The 20,329-nt window shown below is 33.0% G+C and overlaps 5 protein-coding genes across 7 annotated transcripts; 3 read left to right on the top strand and 2 right to left on the bottom strand.

Annotated features, from left to right (window-relative positions):
* Positions 1 to 4: 4 nt before the first annotated feature.
* Positions 5 to 2,438, top strand: Coq2 (ubiquinone biosynthesis protein COQ2, mitochondrial). Of its 3 annotated transcripts, none has more exons than XM_078189040.1 (7): positions 5 to 113; positions 227 to 630; positions 741 to 907; positions 966 to 1,113; positions 1,356 to 1,549; positions 1,609 to 1,797; positions 1,878 to 2,438. In XM_078189040.1, the coding sequence occupies exons 2-7, from the start codon at positions 288 to 290 to the stop codon at positions 2,055 to 2,057; spliced, it is 1,221 nt and encodes a 406-aa protein (XP_078045166.1). In that variant the 5' UTR covers positions 5 to 113; positions 227 to 287; the 3' UTR covers positions 2,058 to 2,438. The 3 variants fall into 3 exon arrangements, with proteins under 3 accessions (XP_078045166.1, XP_078045172.1, XP_078045158.1); XM_078189046.1 differs by having other exon boundaries at positions 39 to 161; XM_078189032.1 differs by having other exon boundaries at positions 59 to 630.
* Positions 1,406 to 4,507, bottom strand: LOC144474324 (protein Abitram). Its single transcript, XM_078189058.1, has 3 exons — positions 4,013 to 4,507; positions 3,863 to 3,934; positions 1,406 to 3,746 (listed from the first exon to the last, which is right to left on the bottom strand). Exon 3 carries the CDS (start codon positions 3,518 to 3,520, stop codon positions 2,654 to 2,656), a length of 867 nt encoding a protein of 288 aa, XP_078045184.1. The 5' UTR covers positions 3,521 to 3,746; positions 3,863 to 3,934; positions 4,013 to 4,507; the 3' UTR covers positions 1,406 to 2,653.
* A 1,093-nt stretch (positions 4,508 to 5,600) lies between these two features.
* On the top strand, positions 5,601 to 11,390 carry LOC144473129 (uncharacterized). The gene is made up of 7 exons (XM_078186745.1): positions 5,601 to 6,130; positions 6,401 to 6,489; positions 6,562 to 6,713; positions 6,792 to 8,424; positions 8,572 to 8,778; positions 8,857 to 8,918; positions 9,030 to 11,390. The coding sequence occupies exons 1-7, from the start codon at positions 6,009 to 6,011 to the stop codon at positions 9,219 to 9,221; spliced, it is 2,457 nt and encodes an 818-aa protein (XP_078042871.1). The 5' UTR covers positions 5,601 to 6,008; the 3' UTR covers positions 9,222 to 11,390.
* A 993-nt stretch (positions 11,391 to 12,383) lies between these two features.
* LOC144473133 (dihydrolipoyllysine-residue acetyltransferase component of pyruvate dehydrogenase complex) lies at positions 12,384 to 16,321 on the top strand. Its single transcript, XM_078186751.1, has 11 exons — positions 12,384 to 12,628; positions 12,918 to 13,099; positions 13,186 to 13,367; positions 13,474 to 13,648; positions 13,732 to 13,934; positions 14,008 to 14,159; positions 14,238 to 14,368; positions 14,450 to 14,626; positions 14,709 to 14,893; positions 14,965 to 15,065; positions 15,155 to 16,321. The coding sequence occupies exons 1-11, from the start codon at positions 12,502 to 12,504 to the stop codon at positions 15,322 to 15,324; spliced, it is 1,785 nt and encodes a 594-aa protein (XP_078042877.1). The 5' UTR covers positions 12,384 to 12,501; the 3' UTR covers positions 15,325 to 16,321.
* Positions 15,510 to 19,694, bottom strand: Pak3 (p21 (RAC1) activated kinase 3). The gene has a single exon (XM_078186765.1). It carries the CDS (start codon positions 19,542 to 19,544, stop codon positions 18,027 to 18,029), a length of 1,518 nt encoding a protein of 505 aa, XP_078042891.1. The 5' UTR covers positions 19,545 to 19,694; the 3' UTR covers positions 15,510 to 18,026.
* Positions 19,695 to 20,329: the final 635 nt, after the last annotated feature.

The following is a 20,329-nucleotide window of genomic DNA, read 5'->3' as shown; positions in this document are numbered from 1 at the left end:
TATGTAACGAATGCATGCGGTATCCAGCGGTGTCGTTCTTCGCGAAGCACGACTACTTAACCTTGCGGCGCAGATTACTGCATTAATTACATAATGTAAAAAGATGCCGGCAAGTATGTTATTACAATGACTTAAGAATTTTGAATGACAATACAACAATTGTAAATATATCGATTATAATCAGTTATTTATATATGTATATATATAACAAAATAAATTACCACAGGAAAAAGTTGAGGTTATGCTAGATCTGTAACATTTATATACGAAAGTTATAGAACGGAATAATGATAGTCATGCGAAGATGTCAATTATTTATTTCATCCAGAAAACTGCTAGCCTCATATCCACAATCTAGTCAAAGATTATATGTTGTCAATCAATTGCATCCATGCAATACAGTTCATACTTCGTTGTTTAATTATGACGATCATAAAAGAAACTATGCGTCGACGGAAAATCTATTAAAATCCGTTGAGGTTTCGTTAAAGCCAAACAATGAAACGATGCATCCTTTACCATCAAATACATCATTGAAACAAAATATAACATTTGCCACAAAATTAGTTAACAACAGTTCACCTAAGATTCGACCGTACTTGAAATTGTTAAGGATGGACAAACCAATAGGTGAGATAACATAGCCGAAATTATACAGTTAACAGTAGGTAACAATGTTATATATTTTTTATTGCATTAATATGCAGAAGATATTAATTGTTAAATATTTGTCTATATAGGTTCTTGGTTATTATTTTGGCCATGCAGTTGGAGCATAGCATTAGCTGCACCACCAGGAGGTTTGCCAGATTTGCAACTCTTAACACTCTTTGGAATTGGTGCATTCATCATGCGTGGAGCCGGATGTATAATAAATGATATGTGGGATCAAGATATCGATGGAATGGTAATATTAAGTTTATATACTCTCAAGATTAAATGTTATGAAGATCTTTCAATGTTAGGTAGCCAGAACAAAAGATAGACCATTGGTTACTGGAGAAATTTCACCTCTTCAATCGCTTGTTTTCCTTGGAAGCCAGTTAAGTTTAGGATTGCTAGTGTTATTACACTTAAATCTTTATAGTATAATATTGGGTGCAAGTTCAATAGGTATACGTTTTTATTTTTCCTTTAGAACAGTATTTCTTAATTTTATAATCATCAATTTTAAAGTAGAAGGTCCGTCTTACTGTTTTAAGAATTACCCAATAGTTATAAAAACACAAAAAAATGTAAATTTCTTGGGCAATATAATAAATTGCTATTTGATAATGTTCATTGGCTAAAATTTAGAAATACTGTTAATACAAATACTAAAATATAGTTAAATTTTCAATATTTTTTAATTACAGTTTTAGTAATACTCTACCCTGTTATGAAAAGGGTAACATTTTGGCCACAATTGATGCTAGGAATGACTTTCAATTGGGGTGCTCTTTTGGGCTGGTCTGCTGTACAAGGATCATGCAATTGGTCCGTGTGCCTGCCCCTTTACACTGCTGGAATTTGTTGGACACTTTTATATGACACTATATATGCACATCAGGTAAATCCTTGTAACTTCTTGCTATTAATATCATCTTACCCTTTACTATTACATTACAGGACAAAGTAGACGACGTTATAGTAGGTATCAAATCGACAGCTTTAAAATTTGGAGATAAAACTAAAGTGTACTTGTCTGGATTCAGTACGACCATGATAACTAGCTTAATTACATCGGGTATTATAGTCTCACAAACTTGGCCATATTACACTGCAGTGGGATTAGTTGGTGTCCATCTTGCTAATCAGGTATGATGTGATTTAAAATCATATTTGAATAAGAACAATATTGTTTAAATAATAGCCCATCAATACAAATTTATTTTTAGATATACAGTTTAAACATTAATAATCCAACGGACTGCGCTAAAAAATTCATTTCGAATCACAGGGTAGGAATGATCTTATTTACTGGAATTGTGTTAGGAAATCTAATAAAAACTTCAACGAAGAAAGCAGACGATAACGTTGAACAAGAACAGGAAAATGAACAAATGAGGAGTAGATAAATTAAATTCAAGTGTTTTTGAGATTGTATTACATATGAACAACGATAATTGCGTATTCTAAACTGTACAAGATAAACTTCTGTGAATAACTGGCTGGCTCCAGGAAACAAAGATATGCGTTTCAAATCGTACACATAGATATGTAAAAAAAACAGCGTGAATTCTTTGCTATAATTTGTACCATATTATTTTTAGTATAACTCTACGTCCGCAAAAGTGTTGAAAATAAATTGACACATATACGAAAGTAACGATACAAACTAAAGTTTAGACCAAAGATTCTATTAATCTATACTGATAATTATAATTGAATTGAATTTGATCCCACTTTAGTTATAACAAGAGAAATTATAAGAAATAAAGTGATCCTTTGCATTCGAATATTCATTCTTATTCGAGAAGTGTGTGTTTATTAAGAACATAAGATATTAATAGTACAATTAATATTCTCATACATCAAATCAACTGACTACAGGTAACATAATTTTTGCTATATTGTTGTCTGAAAGAAATGAAAGATGATCACCTACATCAATCATTAATAGCAAATGTTCTTACTCGTCTTTATTATCAGTTAATTTTACTTATTTTTGTATTCATACTTTACTTGCTGTTTTCATATCCGTGTTAACAGAGAATTTCATTCTTTTTGGCAACATGCTTTGATCTTCAGCAGGATTTAATAGTGGGCTCTTATCAGTCATTATTGAATCATTTTTCATCGAAATTTCGACATGATTGATCGAATTCTGACGTTCTAGTATTTTCAAGTCGTATTGTTTTTGAGTTAGCAAAGATAATTTCATTTGATCCAGTTGATTTATATTTGGTAACACTATAGCCAAGTAGCCTCCCTTGTGTGGCGGCTCTAATAACAGTTTTGGATTATCTAGTAATGCTTCATTCACTTCTACCAATTTTCCAATTATACAACACTTTATGGTATAAGTTTCCCCACTTGAAGAAGAAATAATACAAATGTTAGAATTAGCTTGCAGAGGTTGGGCTCCATGTTTGCCTTTCCCTGTAACTTTGTTCATGACCCTATCCAGCTTTTGACTAACTTTGAAGTTAATATTTGTTATCTCTTTGTTACTTTGCAAAACAGTGTGACTTGGAGCTAGAGTCAGCATGCAAATGCGATTACTGTGCAGTAAAATACAAATATCATCAGCAGGGCTCTGTACATTTAATTTATAATAAGCAGTAAAATATCTATCTGTAACTGTTGGAAACAACCCATTGTAATGTACATTGTCTATCATTTCTGCAACATCGTTGTCTGGAGGAAATGAAAAGTTATCATCTTCATCATTCTCCAATAGTGAATTTTCTTTTCCATCTTCATCATCAGTTAATTTTACATTTTCTTCACATTCAGACTTTACTTCTGTTTTCATATTAATCTCATCAAGTAGTTCTGTTTCTTTTGGTAATAGTTCGCTGTTTAAATTTATACTCATTGTTGATTGATGCAATGATTAAAGTAAATGTTTACTACAAAAATATTTTTATTCTGTGTTCATTCAACAGAAACAAAATATTTTCAATTAAATACAAATTTTGGAGTAAATTATTTTTAAAGCTGTGAATCTAATCTGAATTACTAGTCTCTTCTTTTTTCTTATTTTGCATTCTCTTTAACCTTTCGTTAGAGGCTTGATTGTTTTTTATTCTATTAGATTGTAACTAAAATAATATAGCAAAATTAAAAATGTGGATATTTGAATGTAAACATTGAAATATAGGATTGGATCACTTTTTAACGTTAATTATACGTTAAGTGAACAATCAATGAAACTTACTTGTTTTCTTATACAAACTTGCAATTGTTTTTCCAAATCTCTGCAGTTGCCGAAGAATCTCCCAAACGGATGCTACAATAAGGTACAATTCAAAATTCCCAGGTTATGTCAATTTCTCGAAGAGTATAAGTTACAATTTTAGTGAAATACCTCGTATTGACAGTCTTGTAATTTGTGGTAATCTTCATTACAAGGAGCATTATGAGCTGCTAGATTACGGTACTTTTGCATAATGTATTTTACAAGTATGTATATATGTATTATATATTACTAATCTGTATTATTAAAAGTACTCGGTTACACCATTTAAAAAAATAACTGTTATGTCATACATAAAAACAATTATAAATAGATGAATAGACAGAACAAATATTTTCCTAAATAATTTATGTATAAATCGTATATAATAACAAACATTCAAAGGCTTAACATTTTCGTTGTAAAGTGTTAATAAATTTGCATAGTTACAAAATTGAATGTAAAGCCAACTCTCAATTCAAGAACCTTTCTATCCCTACTATTCAACTTTATGAGTGTCTACACGAACGAAAAACCTAATCGTTTCACCGTGCTTGCAATTTAACTCTTTTGCGTATCCGTACACCAGATGCTCTTATATACTTGTATTTTTCGCCTTGTAGGATTCTCGACTACATTTACCAGCGAATTAGTGAACGCTGTTCAGGGAACATTTAGTTATGTTTCGATCGTATGTGCTTGTAGACAATATTTCGACAAATTGAGTAGGATAAGGTCCAGCTCATTATTGCATTGACCTGAATGTAGCGTGGGAGAATAATTAAATATTGCAAGTATATACAGTAAATTTCATATCTTTTTCTGAAGAATGAAGTACGACTCGTTTTAATTTATAAATGCCATTTTTAAAGAAATTCTGGTCTTCTGCATAAATAAATTCGGTTTAATTATCTTTCAGTAAAAGATATGAAGTTTGTACTATCCATTTGCAACATTCTTTCATTTTGTCGCGTCAGTATTCAGGGCAATACAATAATTAACTGTGCCTTATTCTGTATTCTGGAAAAGTACAACTCGAATATCGCGCCGTGTATTTCGCTTGTGTTGTGCTCATGTCGTGCTCTCTTGCTCACTCGCTATATCCTCTCTTTGTCATTGATTATGAGGGCAGCAGTAGTTAGCTGTGAATCGTTAACCAATCTGAACACAGCAATTCGCTGCTGTTCTCAATTTAAGTGCCTCATTGTCCCCGCATATGGATCTTGAATTGAAAGATTACTGTATGTAAGCTATTTGCAAGTTTCTGTTATTTGAAATAATTACTAAAATCATTGACTTTTTTTTATATATCATGATGTGAATAAATAATTTCTATTTAAAATTCTCGAGGTTATTTAAGGTGTTATAATCTAAATTTTAAGGCTACTTTCATGTTCTATTTGCAAACGCATGTGCACTGGAAATTGATTACTCAAAAAACACGGGAGTTTCATCTCTATAAACATTTTTGGTATTTCAAATACTAGTGAAATTCATTAATAACTCTAATTTGTCAAATTTAATTAATAAAAAGTAATAATTTTTAAATATTTTTTGTCAATATTTTTCAATATTAGATTAAGGTATTACATTGTAAAGACGTATATATTGTGAAACATCAGTATTATTGGTTATAAAATTCCTAGATTTGCAAGTGTACCATTGGTCAAACCATGCAAATACACTCCGAGACTGGTAGAATCGGTACAAACACAAAAAATCAAACAATAAACGACACTAACCGCGGAAAAGGAAGTGGTTTCTGCAAAGGGAAAGTCGAAAAAACGGTTAAATAAAACGCGACGAAAGGAGCCTTGTATCTATGAGTATTCTTTTGCACCGTGGCCTGCTTTGGTTCCTCAGAAAATAACGTGAAAATATCTGTGGATGTTCCTGCTTTCGTATCAGTAGTAATGTTCACCATACGTTCGGCTAATTTTAATACGTATGTTTTTGAACCGCGAACGGTGCTTCGAGAACGGTATTCGCAGGAATTTTGTAAATGACTCGGCAGAACGCGACACTATTTTTTTATGTTCACCACGTCAACTAGTCGAGACGAAGAAAAACACTTTAATTGTAAAATATGTGTTCTTCCGGTTGTTTAACGTCGTAATACGTTTAAAACATGTCCGAGAAAAAAGTGGACACGGAAACCGTGCGAAAGCAATATACAGAAGATGTTATCCTCATCGATGAAGTCGAGATCATTGACGTGTCTGTCTCTAATTTTGATAACACTGATACCTGGTAAGCAATTATATTCTTCGAATGTCATTTGCAACTTTAACAGAATTTAATCTTTCGCTATGGTTTCATATCCGTATTTAAGTAAATTAACGTTTTCAACATTAATTTTATAATGTTATAAATTTAATTTTTGGATGCTCGCTTCAAGAAGAAATTGTACTAATGTTATTTTACAATGTATCTTAAACAGTCTAATTACTATAGTAAAATAAGTTTCAGGTTTAGAAAATACAAATTTTAAGTTCATATATGTTTCTATTTCTTTGTTAGGTTGTATATACCATCACAGTATCAAACAGACACCTCAGTCCAAAATTTATATGACTGGTTGAAAAATGAATCAGAGCTAATTTTACCAGGTACCAAAAATAATTTAGCACAATGTTGTGTGATTCTGTTTCATAATTTATTAGTTAATTATCTATCTTTAGGAAGTAGGCGGTCCATTGATACAAGAACATTTACAAGGCCCAAAAAACGAAATAGTAGAATTAATTTTGAGTCTATTTCGGAAGCTTTATCTTCACCTATTTCACATGCATGGAAAACTAGTCATTCAAGTTTTCCACTTACAGGAGAAGATGTAAGTCAACTTGTATATGTATGGATAAGTATTCAACTTTTAAACATTTAAATCTAAATATAGCTTTTTGGGTTATAGGTAAACAAGCAAGTAAACAAATCTGCTGCCAGTAAAGAGGAAGTTGTGCCTCCTATGTTCAAAATAGGGCCTAATGCAAATATTACTTATATTCCTGATGAAATGTTACCATCATCAGGCCAAGGAAGTATGGAAATATTTTTAAATATGTCTCATTCAAAAGGAATCGACTCTTTTATCAACCTAGTAGAATCTGGACTCAGTGAACCACTCATGAATGTGTCCCAACCATCAATATTTTATTCCTCTATTACTTCATTGCCTAGAGATGATTCTTTATGCAGTGCAAATTATGACAAAGAGGATGAACCTCAAGAGGATAGTAAAAATCTACATATCAATGAAACATTTTCTGTGGCTGAGGAACCAGTCAATAACGGAAGCTACTGCTTGTTTGCAGCAAACAAAACACTTACTAATGAAGCTGATGACATCAAACTAAATGAAACATACAATGCAGAATCTCCAATAATGGGCTTGTCAAATCCGGATAAAAATAAACACAGTACAATTAATTTGTCTTCCACGTTTGTAAATAAAGATGATGGAACAATGGATTTGCTGCAATTAGAAAATGACAAGAAACAAGACTTAAGTATTCTGAATGCTACCTACTGTGCCAGCGAGATTGAAGAAGCAGAGCAAAAGTTACCTATTAAAAATGAAATGCAAGACGTAAGAAGTCAACCCTGCAGTCGTTATAACAGCACTATTCTTAATAATCTCGAATGTTTGGTTAGATGCCCTTCATCTACCACGAATTCCACGAATCAAAACAATGCTTTGGATTCTCCATTCAAATTCTCTGTCTCTCTTGGTAATCATTCAACCCCTAAAATAGTATTGAATTCTACGTATCAAGCAAAAGACAAGCTTATAGAGAAGCCTCTGGTTTCTCACATAGCTATGAATTCAACCTTTAAAGCACCCACATCATTGAGGAAAGAGTTGTTGGCTGAAATACATAGGAGTGCAGACGAAGAAAATAAATATAACACATACAAGAAAGATTCATCAGTGAACAGAATCAAATCTCAGACAGAGACAGCGAATGACGCGGGAGCCTGTGTTTTGAGTGCTCAGAATAAAAAGTATTACACTTTTACAAAGAAAAGTAACGTTCACGGAGGAAAGACTGATATGGAAAATACGGAATCTTTGGAGAACGTGGACTCCACGTTCGTGAAGCCACTTGCAAAGCTACAAAAGAGCAAACAGCGTATTCCGAGATCATTTTCGAAGCTGCCACAGTTTCTTCAGAAATCTAATCCAAATCTTGTGTCCAATTCCTTGAAGACTGTAAGTAAAACAGGATGCACAAATCCATCTAGTATCGGTTACATGAAGGGCTCGCAACCAAATATTGTGGAAAAGAGTGTAACGAATAAATTGTATGCTTTGGGCAAAATGAAAAGTGGTTCTGAACAACGACTCTTGGAACTCAATACAGGCGAACTTCAAATGATGGGCGCAGGGGGTTCCACAGAAAGCATTGAAAGCACACAAAGTGCTCACAGTGCACCTGACCTGGATGATAGACTTAGCACATGTTCTGATAGTAGCCATAATTCGTATACTGTACAGCCAATGAACATTGAACAGTTGCATCAGATTGTACGGATGCAAGAAGAAAGTGAGTAACACTTTCTTCTTTTTGTTAACACTAGAACAACTAAAACGTAACAAAATTTTTAAGATCTTTAGTTTTAGTGTTAAGTGACTATTAATACTATTATTCATGTTGAAATAGAGTATCCAATTAAACATTGAGTTTTATCAGGTCTGAAGCAAGACGCAGCTCCGCTTTTGAACAGACGAGTCATGGATAACACTTGGACGGAGTTGAAGAAGAATTTACCTTTTCCTATCCTAAAAAATGGTACTGACGGTTTAGAAAGCGATTTCTCTTCAAATATGGATTTGAATGTTAAAACAAGTTCTCCGATTATAAGCCCTACTAGATCTAATCAGTCGGGAAATACTAACGGTAAGGTAACCTTTTGTGTTTATAATTCGTTCACTGTGCATTATTTATTATTTTATGTATCTGTAACTTATTTTCAAGATCATCTTATGGAACGTGTATTGAAACATCAAAATGAAGCAGATGTAGTAAAAAAAGCTGAAGTAAGTGTACAATTTTCAATTAAATTTATAATTAAAAAAAAATGTATGTTTTGGAATTATTCACGCTCCACAATTGAGCAATTGTATGTATATGAAAATATTTAATCATAGGTGCTCAATAAACCTGCGATGAAATTCGAAAACAAAACCAGAATGCGACAACCGGGAAATTGGAATACTGGAAATAGAACTGCGAACACGTTGAGTGCTATTCCCAGGCCACCGTCGCGCATACCAGGCCCTAGGGCTGTTAGGCCAACTGTAAAGACTACCCAAGGTGATGTAAAAAGAGGATACATGTAAAAATTCAAGGGGTACTAATAATCAAAGCAGACACGTGTTTCTAAATAAGCTCCTCAATTTTATTTGTATTCGTATTACAATTTGTATAAAAGGTGTTTAAGTTATGCTCTCGAAAGAAAAGAAAAAATATTGCGACTATAAGAAAACTTCAGTATTATTGCACTTCCAGCATGATGAAAATCTTTCCACTTCCGTTTGTTTCTCAGGAATCAACGAATTTTTTTTAAAGAAAGTTCTCTATCATATGAAATTGTATGGAAAAATTTTCTCATGTTTTCTTGTAGTCTGTATTACGATTTTATCGTTACAGATTTATTGCAAAATTATTAGTGTACCATATTTTATAAATGATTTGTCAAGATTGGTGGAACTAGTGATTTCATAAAAACCTTTATTAAATTATCTTCATCGGAACAGATATAGAAAACTTATTTCTGTCTTGAGAATCAAAAAGTAGGTGATCAAATTCTTATTGGTCATTCCAATTATCACGAATGAATGAATCTGTATGAAGGATAACTCCTATTACACTTATAGTGTAATTACTCCTATTATACTTGAAATTGCATTCCATTTCGAGAAAGTGGAATTGCGTGATATGTACATTTCATTGAAAGCATTAATAATATACCATTTACACACTGTGTACAATTATACGTAGATAGAATCCTAAAAAACAACTTTTGTACAAATTTTCTTGTAAAAAATAATTAGAAAGGAAAGCTTATATTTAAAGAACGTGATCAATAAGGATTTACATGAATAAACATTTTCAAACAGAAGAAGCTAGAAAATTCGTTACCAAGTAAAATACCTAGAAGGTATAAATAGATAGGGTTGCGGAAATACAAGTATGATATTTTTTAATAAAATAACGTGTAGAAACAGAGTTTCAATACCAGTTTTTATATATAGACTAAAGTTCAAGATAAAAATGGAATTTTCGTAAATTTTTAATCAATTTTATAATCACTTGAAAGCTACTATTTTTTTTGTAGAATCCAACGCAATATTTTTTGACATAAGTGACCTATACTGAATGAGATACATAGAAACTTATGGTATATTATTAATTCCGTGCAACATATTTACAATTTAAGTAATAATTATCTCGCAGCTGTACAAGAAAAAACATATTTCTTAAATTATAATTTTTATATGCAACTGATGCAATCTGAGAGTGTTTAAAATCCTTTTAATGTGCCGAAGTAATGACATTTTTATGCGCTTAGATGTAGAAGACAAATTTTAAATCTTAATGACCAAAGAATGATCACAAAATTTATTTTTATTGTCATATCATAAAAAGGTTGTACATATACAAGTATCTGAAGAAATGTACGTCAATACTACAGTTAAATAACTATTGCCGATAACATACTGTAATTAAACTATGAAATATCAGAACTTTATAAACATGTAAAAGAATTATTGAAAAATAGTTTCGAAAGTTATTTTTGAGGAGTTAACGCTTAACAGATGTACTTTCGGGAATCTTGTAAAGAGAGAGCCAAGGATATTAAACCATTGTTTCAATTAATACAATGCTTTACAATATTGTTGACTCTTTAGAAATGCTCTATGTACATACAAGTGCAACATATGTAATGTATCTTTACATTTTCTCTGAACGATTCTCGTTCGCTACTAGCATTAACTTTGATGCTCCATCCAGCATATCTCTTCTGTAATTCTTTGCTTGAAGCAATGGCAGCAAGAGAAGAAAGAATGAACTGCTTGTACATTAATCTGTTTTACACCGAGTATACATACTATAATGACTCGTCCATTTCCTCATTAAATTTTAGCGCTGCATATTTTATGATAAATTGTTGCTCTTGTTGCGTTGTGTTTAAATTTGTATAAACGTGAGCATGGATTTCTTATGGTTCCGTAGCCTATGTAATACAAGAATTGTTCTTTATTGACGTAGGGAAAACGTCAGTAATTTTACGACATTAACTTAGTAAAAAATTATCCGAGAAATACCATAAACGATGTTAATCCATCGACAAATATGAAGATAATAATAACATGTTCGATGTAGTTAGAAAGATATGAAAACGATATTTTTTGTTGCTTCTTTCTCTCATTAGCGGATGTTTCACGAGAACAGAGGTTGAAATCTTGCATGCATGTTGTAAATAATAAACATAAAAGTGATAGTCATGTTACATATTCTTTATTTATATCTTTAAATGTTAGACCTTAAGTGCCTTTATTGTATTATGATACAAAGCAACTTTTTTATATACTTCAAATATAGAAGCTAGATGGCTGCTCACTAACCATACTGCCCAATATTTGGTGTAAAAATGTAATGTGATCCTTTTTTTTACTAAAATCTATGATAATAAACTTTTTAAGACGCTAATCATAAAATTGATTTTATTCATATTTACTATTCTGATTCTAGAAATTGGTTCCAGCAAAAATATAATCACATGAATTATAATATCTACAGACTAATTAATGTATCTTGCCAAAATGTAAAACAGTAATAAAGGAATTCATTTTATATATTTATATATTTGGTAAAGCTACAGTTACATAATTAATTATGCGGCAAGTTCGAGTAATCTTACAAATGTGCACTTACATTATGTATTACAGATTACATAAGTCTGCATCGTACGATGTGTGAATAAATTTGTATTATGTTAATTCAAATTTAAAAGTTATGTGTAAGGCAGTTGGTTTATTGACAATAAGTAAGAAAGATTCATACACAGATTATTTTGTATAGTGAAGGTGATTCTGTTGTTCATGTGGTTCGTTATACGACACTTGCAATATGTACAGTATGTAATTGCCATGCCAGGGGTAAATGGCTTAAGAATTTGAGGTATGGTACAGAAACTGCCTTTCTCTGATTGGTTGACGCTCCACAGCTAAGCAGAGCTGTCCTCATAGTTTTAAACAAAGAGAGGAGAAGTGGCGAGAGAGCAAGAGAGTCGACATCAGCACAACCACAAGTGAATCTAGTCACACCGTACAGATGCGCGAAAAGAGCGAGACCGCAAGTACGGATGAGTAAGATGACCTAGGTTTCTCGTCCGTGGGGACACTACCATAGAGCTCGCTACTTTCGTTCTGTCTCTCTCGATCATCTCGCGTTTTCTTTCTAAACTAACTGTGCAGTGCTAGATGCGCATTAAAATGGTGGGGGATAAAAAGGCGCAATATGGTGAGGTAGAAATGGCTCAATATATCACTGTACATAGATACATATAATGTAGTAGTATAGTAATTGTAGAGAAAACGTCAGGGTCAGGTCAAAATGGCGCAAATGATGATATCTAGGATCACACTTTTGTCCATTCGAAACAGTAATCGCACAATAGCGCGGATACCTGTGCCCATAAAATATCAGCGATCATGTTTCCACACAAGTTGGATTCTCGACGGTATGCATTTTATTCAGAAATAATTTATTAGCACGTTTTTATCATCACGTTGAGGTTAGAATCTCATCAATCTATTAAAATAGTTTCACCTCTAAATGATATTAATTTCAATACAATTTAAATGATTGATGACGTTAAGCGTACAGTTAATTTAATTTGATATCATTTCAGTTCGTGACTTTTCGTTCCTTATAACATTATCCAGATTGGTTATGCAATCAAATATTAAATTAAGATATGCACAAAATGCATATAATTGAAACGTACTTGAATGAATTTCTCGTTTTAGTCAAGGGAAAAGAAGTGCTAATGCCTTCTTTGTCACCCACCATGGAGTCTGGCACCATTGTCAAATGGCTGAAGAAGGAAGGTGACAAAATCGAGGCTGGTGATGCACTTGCTGACATACAGACTGATAAAGCTGTTATGACAATGGAAGTTGATGATGAAAGTGTCCTTGCAAAAATTATTGTAATATAATATATATAATACTCATAATATACTCAACAGGCTTTTTAACATTTCCATTAGATTTCATTGCTATATTAATTTACTAGGTAGCAGAAGGAACTAAGGACATTAAAGTAGGAACATTGATTGCACTTACTGTTGAAACAGATGAAGATTGGAAGTCTGTGGAAATGCCAGCATCTGTGTCCAGTACTCCTTCAGCTGTTCCATCTGCACCTACTGCTGCTGCTCCTGCTGCAAGTGCAGCAGTAGAACCACCTCCTGGCCAGTAGGTTTAACGTTACATTGTAATGCATAATTGTGCTTAATAACGGTTTTATAAAATTTACTGAATTTGTGAACTTAAACGGCATTGTCCGATATTAAATTTCCAGAAACAATGTTAGCATGCCAGCTTTGTCACCTACAATGACTTCAGGTACAATTGTAAAGTGGCTCAAAAAGGAAGGAGATGAAATAGAACCTGGAGACGCATTGGCTGAGATACAAACTGATAAAGCTGTCATGACATTCGAATTTGAGGATGAGGCCGTGTTTGCAAAAATTCTTGTATGATGGCAATGAAAATTACATTGTAGATTACAGCATCTTAATTACAAGATTTAATGTATTTTTGAAATTTCATTTGATAGGTTCCTGAAGGAAGTCAAGTCGATGTGGGACAATTGATAGCTATTACAGTTGAGAAAGGAATGGATTGGAAGAGTGTTGTTATTCCATCAGTTACGAAACCGGCTGCTACTGCTCCAGCTGCAGAAGCTGCACCAGTTGCAGGGGCTGCACCAGCTGCCGGGGCTGCACCAGCAGGTGATAAAAGACCACCACCAAGTGGACAGTAAGCGAATCCATTTCACTTTATAACTTCAAATAATTATATTTTCATTGTACTCATTGTATCTTATTTACAGGGTTTATGGTTTAGCAGTAAAGCGATTGTTAGAAGAATACGGACTAAGTTCAGGCTCCATTAAAGGAACTGGAAGGCCAAATAGATTACTAAAGAGCGACGTATTAGCATATATTGCAGCAAGTAATTTGAAAAAAGTCGCTCCAAAAGCTGGTACGAACTGAGAATTTTTTTTATCAACATTTCAAATATATTATATAATTGATGCATATACATTATTTACTAAAATAGCTGATCCTGTAAAAGCTGAAGGAGCTAAGAAGGCGGGTGCTCATGTGCCTACCGGAAAGGCATCTGCCTACGAAGACATACCAGTTTCGAATATACGTGCTGTTATTGCAAAAAGGCTCGGAGAATCAAAGGTAATCATACGATTCCACTGTCTTACGTGTACAGAATGAGTCTGTAAACTCCATTTATTACTGATGTAACATCATTTTTAGAGTACTATTCCACATTCTTATGCTTTCATCGACATCAAATTGGACAAACTGATAGAAATTCGTAACGAATTAAAAGCTGACAATATTAAAGTGTCGGTAAACGACTTTGTCACGAAAGCGGTTGCACATGCGCTGGTTGAATGTCCGGCTATAAATACGTTATACAAGAATGGACAGGTCAATGTCAAATCTGTAACGAATCCAAGAAAATATTTAAATGTTATATACAAATGTTGTAATTATAATACTTTATTAATAGATCGTACGTATGCCGCGAGTCGACGTATCTGTAGCAGTTGCCACAGATACAGGTCTTATCACTCCAATTGTTTTTGACACTACGGCCAAAAGTTTGTTGGAAATTTCAAATAATATTAAGGAGTTAGCTGAGAAAGCTAGAACTGGTCAGTTAAAGCCGGATGAATTTCAAGGAGGAACATTTACGTAAGTTAACGAACGAATACATAGATTTGTCGACATATCATTATGCATCACGATTAATATCGTTTTTTCAGAATTTCCAATTTGGGTATGTTCGGTATCAAACAGTTTTCAGCCATAATAAATCCTCCACAAACAGCGATACTCGCTGTTGGCGGTGGTCGAGACGAATTGGGTAAATGTTTCACTAAATTTTTTCAATAAACATCTGCAGTTTAGTGATGACTATAAAATTATAAGAAATGTTAATATATTATTTTACAGATACTACACTGCGAAAATCAACAAAAATGTCGGTGACCCTATCTTATGACAGACGAGCGATCGACGAAGAGCAAGCTGCAGATTTCTTAGCAGTTTTAAAAGCCATGTTAGACGATCCATCTTTCCTTGTTGCCGGAAAATTACGCGCGCTTAGGTACGCACAGGATTGACCTTTAATTAAATCCATATTCTGAAATGTTTCTTGCAAAAATGGCTTGGCTACGGAAATTGTCACGTTCGTTAAATATTAATTATTATACTATTGATCTGAGTAATTTGAGCATTATTGATATAAAGTTTGTTTAAAATAATTAGGTCTGAAATTTTACAAGAAAAGCCATTTTTCCACGCGAACAAATCAGATAAAATTCGTAGCTTAAAATCTTACAACACATGCAAACTTTTATTTGTAAAACCCAGATAATTATGGAAAATATTTTGTAATATTTCATCCTTTCCAAAGAAGCAATATATGCACATATATTCAAAATAACCATATACAAACTGCCATAAAGAAATTCAGGGTAGCAAGTAATCTAATGGCGATATTTTTACTTGTAATATTTGTATAAATGTTTTAGTGGAATTGTTTATGGACATTAGGCACCGGAAATATAAATGAAATTATCGACAGTGTTGAAAAGTATAAATACAATGTAATATGTGTATATATAGAACTAAAATATTTTATATCATTATTGATTCTTTTATACAGATTAGTGCCGTTTACATTTCCACAAAGCTATTAGAAAATGATTTTATTTGGTTCATACTGATGTATATAGGGTACATATCGGAGACTTTTGTGTCGTCAAGATTATTATTTAAAGCAAATTAAAAATACTTTAAAAATTGTAAATGTAAACTGATTACAAACTGGAAAAGTTATAGATGTGTTCAATACAGATAATTTATTTTCATGTAAGTAGGGAATTCATAATTAATTATTATTTCAATGAAATGGTTGCCGCACTGTAGTAGTTTCAACTCTTATATTTTCCAAGAAAATTATGTAGATACGAATAGAATTGAAAAATGTAATTAATTTTCCTTATTATGATTACCATGCAAGATTAGAGGCTTCAGTGTGGCTGAACAAATATATCGGAATAGTAAATGTACAAGATTACTAATTTTTCTTGTAAATAAAGTATTTATTTGTTTAAATTGATGTGTGATGATTTCTTAGTACATTTTTTGATACGACAAAATATAATTTTCTTTCTTCCAACAACTACATGTTGAATCATAGTTAAATTCGCCGTATTCTGTTATCGCTAATAAAGGTATCAGTAAGGCAGTTGCCATACAATCATAGATATAGATCTGATAAGGCACAAATATTGTGACTTTGTGTATATAAACGATTATACATCATCATTGTCGAAGGGTTAATGCATAGATCACAATTATATTACATTACAAGCTGAAAATTTCATTGTAAACGAATATTGGCCAATAGCTTAATGTCAAATAAGATTATGTTCAAATTATACATACAATAATTATCAAAGCAGAAATTAATAATATGAAAATGACAGTTGGTGGAATATAATGCTTTAATATAATAAGACTTAATTTCCTCTATCACAGTTGTGATTTTATTTCGTATTACTGCTCAGACCTTATATGTAAAATTGTATAATGAAAATGCAATAATTTTTTTGGAAGGATACCTTCTTTGTGGAAGGTATCACGAAGACAATGTTATTTGTATATAAATATTTCAATGTATAGCTTTCCTTAAAATTTGGCATTTAATTGAGCAGCATTAAGTTTTAATATACAAATATAAAAGTTTTCCAAAATTGTATACTGTGATATATGATAAAATCTTACAAAACTATGCGCGTCTTCTAAAATATTTAAAAAATGCATTCTGTAATGTGCGGTACTGAAAACCATTTACAATACTTAGTTATTAATACATATAACTGTAGAATTGAACTGTGTAATTCAACTTCTTACTATCAATGTGAGAAAAAGATTTAAAAAAGTTCACAAATACACTCTTATTTCTATTCAGTTTATACACTAATACTAAATTACCAAATTCATGTGTATCAACTGTTTGATTAGAAATATATGGCTCGATTCATCCTTTAATACATAGAATCATAAATAATCGAATAAAATTCAAATACTTAATTGCAAAACATGTAATTGAAATTTTCATTTAGTAATATTAGATTAATTTGTACTATAGTAAAATTGGCATTTTTAGTTCTTTTAGTGTATTGAGAACTATTGAATAGGAAATAAATTTTAAAGGATCCCTGAATAGATGCCACGTGCGTTTACCTTGCACTTTCAGTTCTTGAACAAACTAAGTACAGTAATTACAGTAAAATCATTATATAATAAATGCAAAATACAACTGAAAATACAATCTTAATTACTAGTGAATTCTAAATTATCTATACGTCTCCCATTTTGATCTAAAATTGATGGGATAAGTCCACAAAAGAAGTGATAATACATCGAGGTAAACCGTGAACAAACACGATAGATATTGCACATCGAATCATTACTAACTTACATTAATTACAACTTCATTGACTCAAGCAACAGAGTGAATCTATTGCGTCGTTATAATAAACGTGAAATGCAGAAATAAATGATAGGAATTGTTCTATAATAACTTATGTTATTAAAATTCATGTTACTCCTACTGTTAATTCCTTAAGATGTTAATGCTGAGCACGTATTGTATAATACATATTAGCATTCATATTGTGTATAGTTGTATTCCTTGTCTAATGTAAGAAATACTTTTCGTTGTAAATTGTATCAGTGCAAAGTTGCACGCATTTGGGACAAATGCATAATAAAAGCAACACAAGCATTTCTTGCTTCTATGCAAGAAAGATATTTAGCAGAATGCTTTGTGAAGTATTTGCTGTGCTGCTCGAATCAATGGCGTGAGAGTTGTTAATTCCGCACAGTTCCCCAAGAATGGATGGGACAACAATTCGTCCGCTGTTGCTCTCTCGTCAACTTCAACAGCCAGGCACCTTTCTAGGAAGTTCTGGAATATTGGACTCAATGTGTCCCATCTGGGAATGGTAGGTCTACCAATGGCAGCAATTAAATACAGTGCTCTCAGAGGTGTTTCTTTCATGTACGGTGGTTCACCTTCTATCATCTCTATTGCCATAATACCTAAGGACCAAATATCCACCTTTTTACCATACTGTTTCCTGGTCACCACCTCAGGTGCCATCCAATAAGGAGTGCCAACCATAGTATGTCGTTTCTCGTCACCATCAATATTAGCACAAAAACCGAAGTCTGTAACTTTCACAGCACCGTTCATCCCAAGGAGCACATTATCAGATTTGATATCTCTGTGGATGATTCCTCTTGTGTGTAGAAAACTAATTGCTTTCAAAACTTCTCTGCAAACTGCAGCAATCTGAGCTTCCTTCATTACCGTTTCCATGACTACATCTGTCAGTGGTCCCCCATCCAATAATTCCATGACAACCCAAAGATGTTCATTTACTAGGTATACATCTAGGAAATTAACCAGATTCGGATGCTGAAACTCTTTCAAAACCTTGATCTCTGTCAATATAAGTTCTTTCTTTGGTTGCTTAGACAAATCTATATCCTTGATTGCTACTTTTTGATTTGTCTTCAAATCCGTTGCTATAAATACAGTACCTGAAGCACCAGCTCCTACCTCCTTAGTCCTTTCAAAGCGCAGATTTGGATCTCCACTATGACAGATGGATCTGAGCTCTGCGAAGACCTCTTCGTCGCTGAGCTTCACTCCCTCTGTAGAGTCTGTCTTCCTTCTGAGAATAGGACTCTCCTCTGTCTTATCAGCTGTATTCTCTGGCAGTTGTTCATCTCCAATATGATAAGTGTTGAAATCCTCAAGGATCTCGGTGAGAGTCTTTTCAATTCTATCAAAACATACTGGTGTTGCAGACTTTGGTACTTTGTTTACTTTGGGTGGAAGCTTTGGCTGCTTTTCTTCAAGGCTGTCTGTAGAACCATGTGATGTTGAGCCATCAGAGTCTCTGGCTTGACATTTCTTTGCTAAGATTTTGTCTATTTCCTGGGACTCTTCCTCGATAAGGTCTTCGGTGACAAAGGGTTTGAACACTTCCTCCTCCGGTTTTCGTTTGATCGAGTAATTGTAGAATTTGATGGCCTGCAGGGCGGCGGTCGGATGTTCATTCTGCTCCGATTTCGAGATCTGAGTGTTGAGTAACCTGATCCAGGAGTCCGGCAGACCCTCCAATTGCCCTGTTTCAGCATTTTTGCTCACGTGAAACTTGTGTGAAACGTTCGTGGGTAAACCAATCTCGGTGACGACCGTATCAAGCGCGCTTGTCTGCTTCTTTCTCGAGAACAATAACTTTGTTATACTGAGGCTCATTTTACCGCGCAGTCCTGCGCTCTTTTCGCGGTATCTTACAGCTCTTTTCTCGCGAGAAGGGCGATTATGATAAAGGGATAGCACAGCCACTTTTTAAATCACTATTATTATCGCAACATGACTCGCTCGTACGTCTATCGTCTATCACGACAGGACATTAAACGCGAACATAGGCGTGTTACCCACGACCTGACGTCACTCCGTTTTATTATTGATCGCGGGAGATTTGAAAAGGTTAGATGGGTTCTGCCATAAAAATAATGTATACAATTCGATTTTTCAATTCGAATTAGTCGATAATCAACAGTATACCGATATGTTACATTTGTGTTTGCAAATTCTTGAAATATACTCTTAGTCGTAATAAAAGTCCGACTCGCTCCTATGGTTAACAAAATTAGGGTGGACAACTATTAGAACCAATATCGAATAAATAATATTAAATTGACAAAATTTCATTGGCAGCTATTTCGATCAATCTTGAGAGTTTTATCCCTGTTTATTGTATTTTGGGCTGAATTTTACAATGTTAATAATCCTCTTCTCATCGAATCTACTTTATCGATGCTGTTCGTCTCCTTCGGTATCAGCATATTTTTAATTAGAATATGCGTTCTATATTATCGTTCATTGTAATGAATTCATATACGATTAAATGGGGTTTTTCTTTTGTCATTAGCCATGTATAACAGTTTTCGGCTACATTTTACATACTTGACATTATCTCGCGATAGAATTAACTTTGTAAGAGGCGAGCGAAAGGGTAAGAGTACGCGCAGGAAACA

Source organism: Augochlora pura, chromosome 2 (genome assembly GCF_028453695.1).
Source record: "Augochlora pura isolate Apur16 chromosome 2, APUR_v2.2.1, whole genome shotgun sequence".
Taxonomy (NCBI): Eukaryota; Metazoa; Arthropoda; class Insecta; order Hymenoptera; family Halictidae; genus Augochlora; species Augochlora pura.
Note: the sequence above shows the minus strand (reverse complement) of the source record. Positions and strands in the feature narration are given on the sequence as shown.